The sequence below is a fragment of the Bos javanicus genome, chromosome 7 (genome assembly GCF_032452875.1).
Source record: "Bos javanicus breed banteng chromosome 7, ARS-OSU_banteng_1.0, whole genome shotgun sequence".
NCBI lineage: Eukaryota > Metazoa > Chordata > Mammalia > Artiodactyla > Bovidae > Bos > Bos javanicus.
The window spans coordinates 79,581,512-79,596,997 of record NC_083874.1 but is presented as its reverse complement, the minus strand read 5'-3'; the positions used below and the strand labels follow the sequence as shown (position 1 = coordinate 79,596,997).

The 15,486-nt window shown below is 43.1% G+C and overlaps 1 protein-coding gene across 3 annotated transcripts in view; it reads right to left on the bottom strand.

The window, feature by feature from the left end:
- The window catches only part of LOC133251611 (teneurin-2), a 764,810-nt gene that overhangs the window by 297,129 nt on the left and 452,195 nt on the right, over positions 1–15,486 (bottom strand). For all 3 annotated transcript variants that reach the window (XM_061424270.1, XM_061424271.1, XM_061424273.1), the window contains one exon: positions 10,979–11,217. In XM_061424270.1, the coding sequence (XP_061280254.1) occupies positions 10,979–11,217 (239 nt within the window). The remainder of the gene's footprint in view (positions 1–10,978; positions 11,218–15,486) is intronic.

The following is a 15,486-nucleotide window of genomic DNA, read 5'->3' as shown; positions in this document are numbered from 1 at the left end:
ATCTGGAGGAGGAAATGGCAACCCACTCCAGTATTCTTGCCTGGGAAATCTCATGGACAGAGGAGCCTGACGGGCAGCAGTCCAAGGGGTTGCAAAGAATTGGGCATGACTGAACAAAGGCTCGTCTAGTTAAGGCTATGGTTTTTCCTGTGGTCATGTATGGATGTGAGAGTTGGACTGTGAAGAAAGCTGAGTGCCGAAGAATTGATGCTTTTGAACTGTGGTGTTGGAGAAGACTCTTGAGGGTCGCTTGGACTGCAAGGAGATCCAACCAGTCCATTCTGAAGGAGATCGGCCCTGGGATTTCTTTGGAAGGAATGATGCTAAAGCTGAAACTCCAGTCCTTTGGCCACCTCATGCGAAGAGTTGACTCATTGGAAAAGACTTTGATGCTGGGAGGGATTGGGGGCAGGAGGAGAAGGGGACGACAGAGGATGACATGGCTGGATGGCATCACTGACTCGATGGACGTGAGTCTGAGTGAACTCCGGGAGTTGGTGATGGACAGGGAGGCCTGGCGTGCTGTGATTCATGGGGTCGCAAAGAGTCAGACATGACTGAGCGACTGATCTGATCTGATCTGAGCATGTATTCATGCATACATGCATTGGATTTAAATGAAAGTTGTATGCATGTATCAATTCAATGAATACTCAAAGCATCTTTACAAGGCAGGAGTTATTCCTATTGTTTTGGGTGGGAAACTTGGGTGCAGTGAGATAAAACATCAAGTTCATAGTCATATGGTTTTTAAATATATACATTAGAAATCGAGCCCTAGTCTCTGACATCAGTGCCCACATATGTGCTTTCCATCACATCAAGCTGTTTCTTTTGTAATTACCAAGGCAGGGTGAGAACCTCGGCAACCATGTTATAGGTACAGAGTAGAATGAAATAATTCAAAGTGGTGCTGCTGCTGCTGCTAAGTCGCTTCAGTCGTGTCCGACTCTTCGCGACCCCATAGACAGCAGCCCACCAGGCTCCCATCCCTGGGATTCTCCAGGCAAGAACACTGGAGTGGGTTGCCATTTCCTTCTCCAATGCATGAAAGTGAAAAGTGAAAGTGAAGTCGCTCAGTTGCACAGAATTTTAAATCATGAAACAAATAAATGAACAAATGAAAGACTCAGAAATGGGGATCTGTGGGATTGGTGCCCATCCTAAGTGATCCAGACAAATAAACAAAGTGTGTAGAGAGACAGAGAAAATAATGCTTGACTACTGCTTTTGTACTGATGATGGCTAGGGAGACAACTGTCACAGAGAGAGTCAGAATGATCTCTGTTCGTTTCCAAGGCAAATCATTCAATATCACAGTAATCCAAGTCTATGCCCCAAACAGTAATGCTGAAGAAGCTGAAGTTGAACGGTTCTATGAAGACCTATAAGATCTTCTACAAATAACACCCCCAAAAGATGCCCTTTTCATTATAGAGGACTGGAATGCAAAAATAGGAAGTCAAGAAATACCTGGAGTAACAGGCAAATTTGGCCATGGAGTACAGAATGAAGCAGGGCAAAGGCTAATAGAGTTTTGCCAAGAGGACACACTGGTCATAGCAAACTTCTTCCAAAAGAGATGACTCTACACATGGACGTCACCAGATGATCAACACCGAAATCAGATTGATTATATTCTTTGCTGCCAAAGATGGAGAAGCTCTACACAGTCAGCAAAAACAAGACTGGGAGCTGACTATGGCTCAGATCATTAACTCTTTATTGCCAAATTCAGACTAAAATTGAAGAAAGTAGGGAAAACCACTAGACCATTCAGATATGACCTAAATCAAATCCCTTAATGATTATACATTGGAAATGAGAAATAGATTCAAGGGATTAGACCTGATAGATAGAGTGCCTGAAGAACTATGGATGGAGGTTTGTGATACTGTACAGGAGGCAGGGATCAAGACCATCCCCAAGAAAAAGATATGAAAAAAGGCAAAATGGTTGTCTGAGGAGGCCTTACAAATAGCTGAGAAAAGAAGAGAAGTGAAAGGCAAAGGAGAAAAGGAAAGATAAACCCATTTGAATGCAGAGTTCCAAAGAATATCAAGGTGAGATAAGAAAGCCTTCCTCAGTGATCAATACAAAGAAATAGAGGAAAACAATAGAACGGGAAAGACTAGAGATCTCTTCAGGAAAATCAGAGATACCAAGGGAATTTTTCATGCAAAGATGGGCACAATAAAGACAAAAATGGTATGGATCTAACAGAAACAGAAGATATTAGAAGAGGTGGCAAGAATACACAGAAGAACTATTAAAAAAAAGATCTTCATGACCCAGATAACCATGATGGTGTGATCATTCACGTAGAGCCAGACATCCTGGAATGCGAAGTCAAGTGGGCTTTAGAAAGCATCACTACAAACAAAGCTAGTGGAGATGATGGAATTCCAGCTGAGCTATTTTAAATCCTGAAAGATGATGCTGTGAAAGTGCTGCACTCAATATGCCAGCAAATTTGGAAAACTCAGTAGTTTCCACAGGACTGAAAAAGGTCAGTTTTCATTCTAATTCCAAAGAAAGGCAATGCCAAGGACTGCTCAAACTACTGCACAATTGCAATCATTTCACATGCTAGTAAAGTAATGCTCAAAATTCTCCAAGCCAGGCTTCAATAGTACGTGACCTGTGAACTTCCAGATGTTCAAGCTGGATTTAGAAAAGGCAGAGGAACTAGAGATCAAATTGCCAACATCCACTGGATCATCCAAAAAGCAAGAGAGTTCCAGAAAAACATCTATTTCTGCTTTATCGACTATGCCAAAGCCTTTGACTGTGTGGATCACAACAAACTATGGAAAATTCTTCAAGAGATGGGAATACCAGACCACCTGACCTACCTCTTGAGAATTCTGTATGCAGGTCAGGAAGCAACAGTTAGAACTGGACATGGAACAACAGACTGGTTCCAAACAGGAAAAGGAGTACGTCAAGGCTGTATATTGTCACCCTGTTTATTTAAAGAGTACATCATGAGAAACGCTGGCCTGGATGAAGCACAAGCTGGAATCAAGATTGCTGGGAGAAATATCAATAACCTCAGATACACAGATGACACCACCCTTATGGCAGAAAGTGAAGAGAAACTACAGAGCCTCTTGATGAAAGTGAAAAGAGAAGAGTAAAAAAGTTGGCTTAAAACTCAACATTCAGAAAACTAAGATCATGGCATCCGGTCCCATCACTTCATGGCAAATAGATGGGAAAACAGTGTCAGACTTTAATTTTTGGGCTCCAAAATCACTGCAGATGGTGACTGCAGCCATGAAATTAAAAGACACTTGCTCCTTGGAAGAAAAGCTATGACCAACCTAGACAGCATATTAAAAAGCAGAGACATTACTTTGCCAACAAAGGTCCGTCTAGTCAAAGCTATGGTTTTTCCAGTGGTCATGTATGGATGTGAAAGTTGAACTATAAAGAAAGCCGAGCACTGAAGAATTGATGCTTTTGAACTGTGGTGTTGGAGAAGACTCTTGAGAGTCCCTTGGACTGCAAGGAGATCCAACCAGTCCATCCTAAAGGAGATCAGTCCTGAATATTTATTGGAAGGACTGATGCTGAAGCTGAAACTCCAATCCTTTGGCCACCTGAGTGAAGAACTGACTCATTGGAAAAGACTCTGATGCTGGGAAAGATTAAAGGTGAGAGGAGAAGGGGATGACAGAGGATGAGATAATTGGATGGCATCACCGACTCGATGGATACGAGTTTGAGTAGACTCCAGGAGTTGGTGATGAACAGGGAGGCCTGGCATGCTGCAGTCCTGGGTCGCAAAGAGTTGAACCCAACTGAGTGACTGAACAGAACTGCTTCTGGACTGATGACGGCTAGAGAGACAACTGTCACACAGAGAGTCCAGGACAGAGCTGAATGGTGACTCAAGGAACAGACAAGTGGTGGACTCCTTCCTTGTGCCCCTAACACTCTACCTCTTGTGGAGGCACAGAGCCTTGGGATGGCAGACGATAACAGCACCCTGTTTCCTTACTGTGCTCCTTAAGAACATGGACCCAAGGGGTCCACGGGGCTGTGTCACCTACTTCCTTGTTTTGCGTTTAGATGCTGTATTGAGTTAGGACCCCAAATTTCTTCCTCATTCTCACCAATCAAGTTTACGCATGACGGTAGAAAGCCCTGTATTGCCTGATTATCTTGATTTTTGCATTTACTATTATTATTTTTTCTATTGAAGTGTAGTATATTTACAATGTTGTGTTTGCTTCAGGTGCAAAGTAATTCAATTTATATATGTGTATACTATATATGTGTGTGTGTGTGTGTGTGTGTGTGTGTGTGCGCACATGCATGTACTCAGTCACTTCAGTCATGTCTAACTGTTTGTGACCCCATGGATAAGTGGCTCCTCTGTCCATGGGATTTTCCAGGCAAGAATACTGGAATTGGTTGCCATGCCCTCCTTCAGAGGATCTTCCTGATACAGGAGCTGAACCCGGATCTCCTGCCTCTCCTTGTACTGCAGGTGGATTCTTATCTGCTGAGCTGTCAGGGAAGCCCCTACATATACATATACACGGGAACATATACTATTTTTCAGATTCTTCTCCATTTAGGTTACTACAAGATATTGACTACAGCTCCTTGCACTCTTCAGTAGGTCTTTGTCATTCACCTATTTTATCATAGTGTGTTATCTATTAATCCCCAACTCCTAGTTTATCCCTCCCCTCCACCCCCAACTACCTTGATTTCTGACAGGCACCTTGGAGAGGAGAGCAAAAATACCTCCTTTCCCTCAGCAGAGGAACTCATCTTTTCTGAATGTCAAACATGAGATACAAATGTTGCCACACGGCGGCTAGGTGATGGGGACCTAGCTAATGACTTAATTTACTTTCCATAAGTCGACAGATCCTCTTGAAATCAGGCATACAATTAGGAAATGGCAGCCCCACTGCCAGAGACACACTAGTGTGGAAGCACTGACAGGACTTTATTATCCGGTTAAGAGCACATTAGCATATCTATTAGATAAAAAGTCTGCTACTAACATCGAATGCATAACATAACTGGGTCCCCTGACTTATTTGTGGGCGGTTCTCTTTATCTCTGTGTGGTTGACTGTGAGGTTTGACGATCTAGGGCCAGGGAGTTGGGCGGAAATGTTATTTGCTGGATTGTTCAAACATCATCATTAGCATTTTGCCCTTCAGATAATGGGAGATAAATACATAATTTGGAACTCATATAGGAGGGGAAGGTGTAGTATTTCTCTGGATAGTCAGAGAGCGGTGAGCTTGAAAGGGAGGGCTGACGCTTCTCCTAGGCTGCATCCTCAGGAAGACTGCCAGGTTAAACTAACTGTTCTCATCATCTTCTGTCATTTTCTTTATGTTTTCCCCCAAACCCGCTCTATTCGGCGAGATGGGAATACACAAAATAGCAGCCGAGAACGCAGGATTCATCAGCGTGAGTCTCAACACATCAATTTCCAAGTGTAGCAACTTTAAACACATTGTAGGCTTTTAGTTTCCATAGAAAATAATCTCTCATTGTTTTCAAAAGAAACTGAAAGCACCCCAAATTACCAGACTCTTAACATCCTGACATGTTGATGGCCCGCGTTCTTCCCAGATCAAAGTGAGAGTGGCAGAAGACAGAGCAGTGAACAGCTTACTTAAAACACAGTATTTCATATTTGGCAGGAGTTACTGTAGTGAACAGAGACAAGGTGACTTTCTAATACATATATATGCATTTTAGTTTGGCAGGGATCTGAAGAGCTGAAAACTAATTTAGGATGACATAAATGCTCTTATCTCTCTCTCTACTCCCCTTCCTCTCCCAGCCACAGGAAGAGTTTTTGACAGAAGACTCTTGTTTTTAACTCAGGGGCGACGGTCTGAGCCCTGCGTCATGTTGAACCGTTGTGTTTGACTCTCAGAATTTCGAGGATTATCTGGATTTAAACAGCAAAGTCATAACATTACGAGCATCTTTCTTCCTTGATGGGGGTTAGCCCTGCAAGAATATTGTTGCCTTTTAAGGAAATGAGATCTCGCCAGTGTTAACCCGGGACAAGAAAGCAATGATGTCATTCAGCAACCCAGCATTGTTACGACCTGTTGGAAAATCTCACCAAAGAAGGTGTCAGGCGCTGAGTCATCTTCAAAAACAGACAATAGTTTTGCAGAAAAATCTAAAGATTGAGGGCAAGTGAGTATGTGGCAAAGTTCCTAGGCAATTATACTCCATCCATGAGTTGGGGCAGTGTTTCAAACAGTCTACTGGGAAGGAAATTTTTATCTTATAGAAAGTTTTTATCTTAAGGAGAAAAGTGAATTACTTTTTCCACTTTTAGTTTGGTCAGAAAATAAGATGGAAGCATTCATTATTAAGTGGAATTATAGTCAATCACCATTTACAGTGGACTCTTGCCAGTTTGAGAGCACTGTAGTGTTTCTTGTTTGCCTGTTTTTTTGTTTTTGTAAAGGTGGAGATACTCTGAAAAGATATTTTTAGGAAAAGAAGAGTAATGCAATCAGACAGGGGTTGGCAGACTGTGGCAACAATACATGGACCTAGGGGGCAGTTTTGCATTTTAAATGGTTGAAAAAAATCAAAAGAATAGTGTTCCATGACACATGAAAAGTATATAAAATTAAAATTTCAGTGTCTACAATTAAAGATGCCCAGAAAAAAGCGATGGCCATTTGTTGACACACTATGGCTGTTTTTGAATTACAACGGCAAAGTTGTGGAGTTGTAACAGACTGCATGACCTGCAAAATGAAAAATATTTACTATCTAGCTTTTGACCAAAAAAGTCTGGTGGTCTCTGTGATAGAAGGTACTTGGGAAAGCAGAAATATGAGGCCAGGTTAGGAGGCCAAGCAGGAGATGTGGCTTTTTTCCATTTTTTTAGAAGATGATTCGGGGAGGATGGGAACCAATTATTCTCCCTTGCTAATAAGGACAGAATTAGGTAAGGTGAATTGATGCTACGAAAAGGATGACTGAGGCTTCATGCAGTATTTGGGAAATGTGGCTAACCGTGATGTTTAGGAGAGAGCAGTCAAGGGAAAGATGTTAGACAAGGCATCAGGAGAACGAGTGCTTACTCCTGGGCCTGCAGCTAACTAGCCATGTGACTTGAGACCCTCTGGGCTTCAGCCGCAACAATTGTCAAAGGATTGCAATATGCCAATTTCATTTTCTGCCAGAATGTATATTAGGGGGCTGGGGTACGGTTCAAATTTAATAATTATATGGTGATGCTTTAGTCACTAAGTCATGTCTGACTCTTGTGACCCTATGGACTGTAGCCTGTCAGGCTCCTCTGTCCATGGGATTCTCCAGGCAAGAATACTGAAGTGCGTTGCCATTTCCTTCTCCAGTGGATCCTCCTGACCCAGGGATTGAACCCAGGTCTCCCGCATTGCAGGCAGACTCGTTACTGACTGAGCCACCAGGGAAGCCCAATAATTATATACAAGTGCTTTAAATAGAAAAACAATTCTAATCAAACAGAAGGCACTAACCAGTTATTGTATGCACCCTATAAGGAGAGAAACTCAGTAGACTTGGCATAAAACAGGAGAGAAACAGTATGCTGGTTACATGCTTTAGGAACTCAGGGATCCAGAGGGATTTCTGGTGTTGCCGGCAATGAAAGTATTTGAGCAGCCCAAGGATAACAGATGACTTCCTGAGCAGGAAGCTCTCGTGTGTTTCCCAGCCAAATTCTCCAAAACCAGTCTTCCCGAGGAACCATTTGGGCGAAGGGCTGAGTGATGCATAAGATGGTCCCCTAGTGGTTCATGTAGCTTTTCAGAATAATTTATTTGAGAATGTTTTGTACCCTGGGAGACTTTGGCACTGGAAGAATCTGGTGGAAGAGTATCACAGAAAAGACCCCAGCTGCGTGAGCAGGAACCGGGGGACCTCACCACAGTTGGTAGAGGCTCACGTCTTCCATTTTGCCCGAGGGCTGGTGTTACTCTGATCTACACTTGCCCACAGGCTGAGGCTATGGAAGAACTGTCATGGGGCTGAATGTTTCCAAATTGCTCATTTCTGGAAAGATTTCATGCAAGTTTCAACACGCAAGGAAGATAATTCGGCCTATTTGTCAGAGTTCCTGGCAGGCCTGAATCAGTGCCTGTCCATAACTGTCCTGGGGCGGATGTGTCAATTTCAGGACCTGTCATGTTCCAGCGGAACACAGAGTCATGTATGAGCCAGAGCAGGCTCAGGTCTTAAAATCGTCGCCCTCCTTAACAAAAGGGCTTTGCTTTTTAAGTTGTCCTTCTGTCCTGTCTGATGGCTTGTTTTCTAGGTAGGCACAATCATGTGTTGCTCCTGACAGCACTCCGCTCTGTGTTTTCAATGCACTGTTTATGCCCCTGCGGTTCTGTAATTAATAATATACTGCTTTTCATCTTCAAAGTGATTTATACACATTAATTAATCCTCATCATACTTTAGAGTTTCTGAATGTCAATAACCATCACTCCCAGGTTTTACTTAGGAAACCAAGACCCAGAAGGAAAACAACTTAGTCAAGGCCACAGGGAAAGGGGTCACTGGGGTCAAGGTCAGAAATCCCTCTGGATCCCTGAGTTCCTAAATCAGGCACCCTCCAGATGCAGACACCTCACCATGCTTGCAGACCTGCCCTCACCTTTGAAGAGTAGCCTTGGCACTACCAAGACTGCTGGTGAATCAGCCCCTTCCATCACTCATTTTGAGTCATAAACTATTCTTCAATACTCCAGGGTCGAAGCATAATCTTACCTAAAGCATACATAATACAAAATGATGGATTATAAACTAATAAACCATCCTAAGATGCTTGGGTCCAGCTTCCAGTAGCCTCCAGACTGAGGATAAATATGTTTCCTAATCCATCACTTACAAGTTACACACCCAATTAAAACATTAAACTCTCGCTACGCTGTTTCCCATTTATATGATCGCCCTACAGAAAGCATTATATTTTAACTATCAAGCTTAATAAATCAGGCAGTAGCCATCTATTTCTCTCCTGCGAGTAGAGAAGGAGGTACACCGGGGACCTTATTGGCAGAAGCAGACAGTTTCTATATCTGAGCTCCCCATGGTGCCCACCAGCCCAGCAGAACATTGAAGCCCAAGAAGTGAGCTCACGGACCCTTTCTGAAATTTCTGACACACAGACAAATCAAGCAAGGACCCTGAAGGCATTTTGAATTTGCTTCCACCAAGCCCCACCCCTGAACAGCTACCAGCAGAAACCCACAAAACTACCTTTAAGGACAGAGAAGATCCCACCCAAGTGACTGCAGGGACAACAGATGCCCTTCCCACTCCTCCAGTCCATCCCTGACTCCATCCTTCATCAAGAGGTAAGTGAGAAGCAGACATGACTTTAAATTAGGGGTGCCCGGGTGTCTGACCTCAGCCCAAATGTAGAGCTGGGGTTTGAAGTACAAAGGATTTTGCAAAGCCCCAAATAAACAGGGTGCCTTTCCCCAGAGTGTCAATGTGCTTACTTCTAGAGGACACTGACTCCTGAGAGATGCAAATAACAAGGGCTACAAAACTTAATTTTCCATATTAAGATGAGCACAGCGACAATATTTAGTGAGAGAGAGTGAAACCCTTCCATCAGTTTTCGGTCTGTTGTGCTTTGCTCTGTGCAAGGCCCCAGATCTCTGGGGGCGCACAGGTGCCCTCCTCTGCCTCCAGGCAAGCTTGGGCACAATGGTCTGGGAAGCTCCGGACCAGCTTATCCTCTGGCAGGTACCTTGCTGGCTGCCTGAGGATGAAGAAAGTGTGTGTGAGAGAGAGGAGGGTTTATATTGGGAGAGAGGGCAAAACGAGAATGATCAGGGTTGTTTTTTTATTTTCCCTCTTGTAAATGCGAAGGAGTTCAGCAAACGTGCTAAGAACTCACTTAGAACCGGTCTCTTTTTTGCTGGTGTTTTATAGGTTTGCTTTGCAACACAGCACAGCCAAACTGGGGAGGCCTGACAGAGGAGCCCTGAAACCATGCCAGAACCATCCAGTGTTTCAAATAAATTTAAACAAATGTCACCGTGGCCTCTGCCTGGGCCAGGAGATCTGCCGCTGGCAAGCTCCGTTGACAAAGCAGCAGTGCGAGGGGCTCTTAGTTGGGGCCAGGAGCTACGAGCAGGCTTTGTGCCCAGCTCAGGATGCTCTAATGCAGGGGGCACCCTGTCCCTGAACGCCTGGCATCTGCTGCTTCCCACAGTTAGAAGGCCATACCCCATGGATGCACACCAACATCCCCAGTGGGTGAAGAAACATACTCCAGCAACTTCATCAATCTGCTATCCTAGCTCATACCCTGACCTCAACCCAGAATCACAGCTGGTGTGGGAGGTGAATCTGATTCAGATTCAGCAGCACGTGAGATGAGAGTTGAAGCAATAGAGGTGAAGGAGAAGAGGTGGACAAGATCCACGGGGTCTGAGAGACTTGATTCCCTATGAAGACCTGGCTGGATGCTTCAGTCCCTCAATCCTCTTTCTGTTCCCCAGCTCTAAAGATCAGCTAGCCACTCTGACTTTCCTTGCAGTCACAATGTTCCAGGCCTGCTGATGGCTACTCTTCTATCCAGTTTTTGGCTGGCTGAAGTTTAACCAACGTTGCATGAATTGCTGAGCCCAGACCTGGGTTAAAAATCCAAGATGGAGGAGACCAGAAGACTACTTGAGGAATGAGGGAGGGGTTGACAGCAATGACAATTTTCAGCTTATCTCCAAGAAAGTATACAGTAAGGATATTTAATTTCACTTCTGATAAATGTCATTTAGCATCACGAAGGAGAAACTCATCAAAGTGAAATGGATTTCAGGAGGGGGAAAAAGCACTCCCATCCATCACTCATTTTTACATCCTGCAGGAGCCAAGAGGCCGACGGAACAGACCACAGAGGCCCCCTCTGTTCACAAGTGGGTGACTGTGCCCCCGCCTGGTCACAGCTGCCCGGACTCACCTATGAAATACGCCAGCAGGATGGCGAGGAGGAGGGCGGCCGCGATGGCCGACAGGGCGGCACATTTCCAGCTGCAGTACTTGGAGGGCTTCTTCAGCTTGAAGGCCTTCCTGGAGAACGTATTGCGGGGCAGCAGGCGGGGTGGTGGTGTGTAAACCGTTCCTGAGGTCAAAGGGTATCCGGGGGAGGAGCTGCTAAACAGGGGTGTGCTTCCCGAGGACGTCTTAAAGAGGAAGTGCCTGCCAGGGAAGAGGAAAGAGTCAGGATCCACATCCTAGCTGTTGAGGATCAGTCAGCTGCTACCCCCTACTCCCTCAACTCTGCTTTACATAGCACGAATATAGTCCTAATTGGGGCTTCCTAAGTGGCACCGTGTCAGGAATCTATCCATAGTGCAGGAGACCTGGGTTTGATCCCTGGTGTTGGGAAGATCCTCTGGAGGAGGGCATGGCAACCCACTCCAGTATTCTTGCCCAGAGAATCTCCACGGACAGAGGAGCCTGGCGGTCTGCAGTCCATGGGGTCATAAAGACTTGGACACGACTGAGTGACTGAGCACAACACACAGTCCTAATTTTCTACCCTACCTTGTCATGGGCAGAGGGATGAACATGACATTTGATGGTCATGACTTTAAAAAAAAATATTCTGCAATCTTTTCATGAGTATTACATAAAGGCAACCACAATTAAAACAGCAATTAGTATCACAAACCATATCCTCTGATAAAGGAAAGGCTCTCTGTACCTATGTGCTCATGCCCAGAATGGTAAAACACCTACTACTGATTGATCAACAGTGATTCAAGCGTGACAAATAGGTTTTTTCCCATTCAAAGGCTAAAACATGTAGTTCTGAGTATAAGATACATAGAATTTTTTTAAAAAAATTTTAATTAGAGGATAATAAGTTTACAATATTGTGATGGTTTCTGCCTTACATCAACATGAACAGAAATGTTTTGAAAAATCAAAATGTATAACCAAGTGGAAAACAGAATTGTTACTACACAGACTAACATCAAGGATAAAGTTATTCACACATTCTACAGATTTCCTTCCAGCAACCCAAAGCTCAAGAGAGGTTATCAGCTTTAGATCAGGAAACTCTGAGAGGGCAGAAAGAAATGATTATCAAATGACTACAATTATAGTTACTAATAATTTTAAAAAATGAAGCCCTTGGTTTGAGAAAGAGTAACTAACTGCCTTCAAAATGAAGTGCTAACACTAGAAAAAGGGCCATAAAATTTGAGGAAATAAAGTTTGAAACTTAATAGATAAATGCTGAGAAGATATTCATGATGAGTGGAAACCAAGACCTTTTCCCATATCACGAATATAAAATTGGAAATACAATCTTAAAATCTTGTGGTTGCCAGGGGGGTGGGGGAAGGATGGAGTTGGAGTTCGGGCTTAGCAGGTACAGACTATTATATACAGGATGGATAAACAACAAGGTCCTGCTATGCAGCACAGGGAACCATATTCAGTATCCTGTGATAAGCCAGGATGGAGAATATGAAAAATGAGGTATATATATAACTGATTCCCTTTGCTGTATAGCAGCAACTAACACAACATTGTTAATCAATTGTATGTCAATTAAAAAAATAAAAGGACTTGAACTATATTGTCACAACTATTTACAACCTAAATATCACAATATTTCCATTTAAGATTTGAGAAATCGGGCTTAGCAAAGTCAAGCAACTGTTCAAGGATTTAAACTGTGAGCTCTGTCTTATACTACAGTCTGTGCTCTGAAGTTTTACCCTAAACTGTCTCTCTTGAGTCTTCCTTATGGGCTGTCTTCCTCCCTTCATTTTGCTTTCTCTTCTGAGACGGCCTCTTTAGATCATGTGATCCTGGTTCTTTCTTTTTTTTTTTTTCATTAAAAAAAATGGTTGTATAGTTGATATACAATGCTGCATTAGTTTCAAGTATACAGCAAAGTGACTATACACAAACACACACATATACATAAACATATATTCTTTTTCAGATTCTTTTCCATTTTAGGTTATTATAAGACATTGAATATAGTTCCCTGGGCAATACAGTAGGTCCCTGTTGCTTATCTATCTTATATATAGTAGTGTGCACCTGTTAATCCCAAACTCCTTACTTACCCCCCTCCACACCTCAACCCCTCTTTGACGATTTCCCCTTTGGTAACCATAAGCTTTTTTTTTCTAGATCATGGTTCTTTCATTGGAAATGTTTTTGCCTGCTAAATGAATAATGTGCCTTTAGTCTAGAATTATGGCCTGACAACAGGGTAATGTACTGTTGATCCCTAACAGAACCCTTCCTCAGGGGTCAGAAGCCTGTCGCTCTAAAGAGACTTCAGGGACCATCAATTCTCCCACTACAGATTTTCTCCCTCTTTGGTGTGCCGTTTATGAGACTTCAAAGGTGCCAGGCTGTATCTTTCTTGTTCAAAACGATGACTTATCTTCTGGAAAACATCTAGTGGATATCAAAGCACGGGTTTAGTAGCCTAGAGTCTGAGCAGCTGGAGGTTGGGGACTGTGGCTTATTTTGTTCATTTTTATGTTATTTGTTCATCTTTATGTTCCTAGGACCCAATTCAAGTTCAGCAGGTAGGGGTGACTTGAATAATGGAGTTTCCTCATTGTTTTGTGAATTTACTCAGCTTCAATTCTGATTTTAAAATGTTACACAGGTATTTCTGCCTCTTCAAGTTTTCAGTAGGTGCAGCTGTATTTATGGAATACATACTAGGTGTCAGTTATAATGCTAAATATTTTACTTGTAACCAAATCTCACAACAATCCCATAAAGTGAATACTCTTATTACCTTACTTTTACGAATGAGAAAACTGAAGCCAAGAGTTAGCATGTGGGATCACTGGGGCTTAAACTCCAGTCTGCCCGACTCTGGAAGCTCTAACTGAACCTATGACACCACATGTTCCCTGCATATGGTGGTTAGCTGGCTTTTCCAGTGGGCTTCTGAGGCAAGATTGTGGTCCTTACAATTATTTATATCACGGCCTCGTCCAGATAAAACTCTGCGAGTATTTTAATCCTTGGCAAAGACCAAAGGAGGCTGAGATGACAGACAATCATGTCAGAAAATGACTATCTGATTAGTGAATTATTTAGCACAGCTAACATCAAAATAAACAACTGATACTTAAACTTTATTTGTACTGTAAGAACATTTGATGATCTGAGTACAGTCAAGAGGTTTGATTCTATAAATGAGGTTTGCATTCCTTGTCCAAGAGCTCTCTTTGAAAGCTCCAGATAAAAAGAGCCTTTTGGAAGAGGAGGCAGTGGGCATTGTGTTTAAAGGCAGCCTTTTGGAGCAAAATTCATCTGCATTGGAGTCCTGGTTATGTCATTTCTGGACACAGAAGCTCATGTAGTTTACCTTATGCTGTTCTTGACAACCTCCAGGTACTAATCAGTAAAAGGGGAGGAATAACAACACAGGTTGTTGTGGGAATTACACAGCCATGTAGCATGAGCATTTAACCAAGGGTGTGTCCCATGGCAAGTGCTCAGTGCCCAACAGATAGCACTTATTCTTAATTCCTCAGAGAACATAAGGAGCCTGAAACATGAGTTTTAATTTAAAGCTTGACAAATGTTGAGCAAACACCTGAAGAGTTCTCCAAATCACTAAATAATAGTCCACTGGCCTATAATTAAGCTAGCACATATGCACACCAGAAAGCCAGCATGGTGGGAAAACTCCAGGATTTGATTTAGAATGACTTCAAGTTTACTTCTTGAACAATTCTTCAGTTCTGGTAAAAAAAAAAAATAGGGAATCAAACTTAGGGGAATATACAGACATTGTAAGCCATCATTAATGAGTATTTACAAACATACGGACAACCAGTTTTCACTCCACCAGGGACCTCACCCACTCCCATGACTTTAGCCATCGTTGATGGGCCTGGAGTCCTCAGATTTCCATTTCTAGCTCAAGTTCTTCCCTGAGACCCACATTTCAATTGTGTATTGGATATCTCGTCCTCCACATTCCTTAACTCTCTTGAGCAAGTTACAACCAAACATCGACTCTTTTCCTTCCCCTCCCCAATCACACTCCTCCTGACTTCTGTTACCTCCAGTTGTCTAGGACATCATTGTCATCCCCACCTCCTTCCTTCTCTCATCTTCTCCTAAACAAAGGCTTAAAGATCCCATCCATTTTATTTCTGAAAAGGTCTCCCACCAAACTTCTCCTTCATCCCTCTCCCACTTTTCTTTCCAAATCACAAATTTCGTCATACCGCACTTAAAAAGCCCTGTGGGTTCACCATTCCCTAGAAGAGGAAACCCAGATATCAATATGGGACCAGACTCTTACAACCACTACCCAACCTTTTTCTCTTCATCTCCAACCTTGGGCTTTCAGCTCCCATGAACTCTACACTTCAGCCAAAAGAAAGATGCAGTGCTCCTTCACCAACCCATTTATGACACTGCGCCTTTGTGGATGATACGTAATGCTCTCCAAAATGTCTT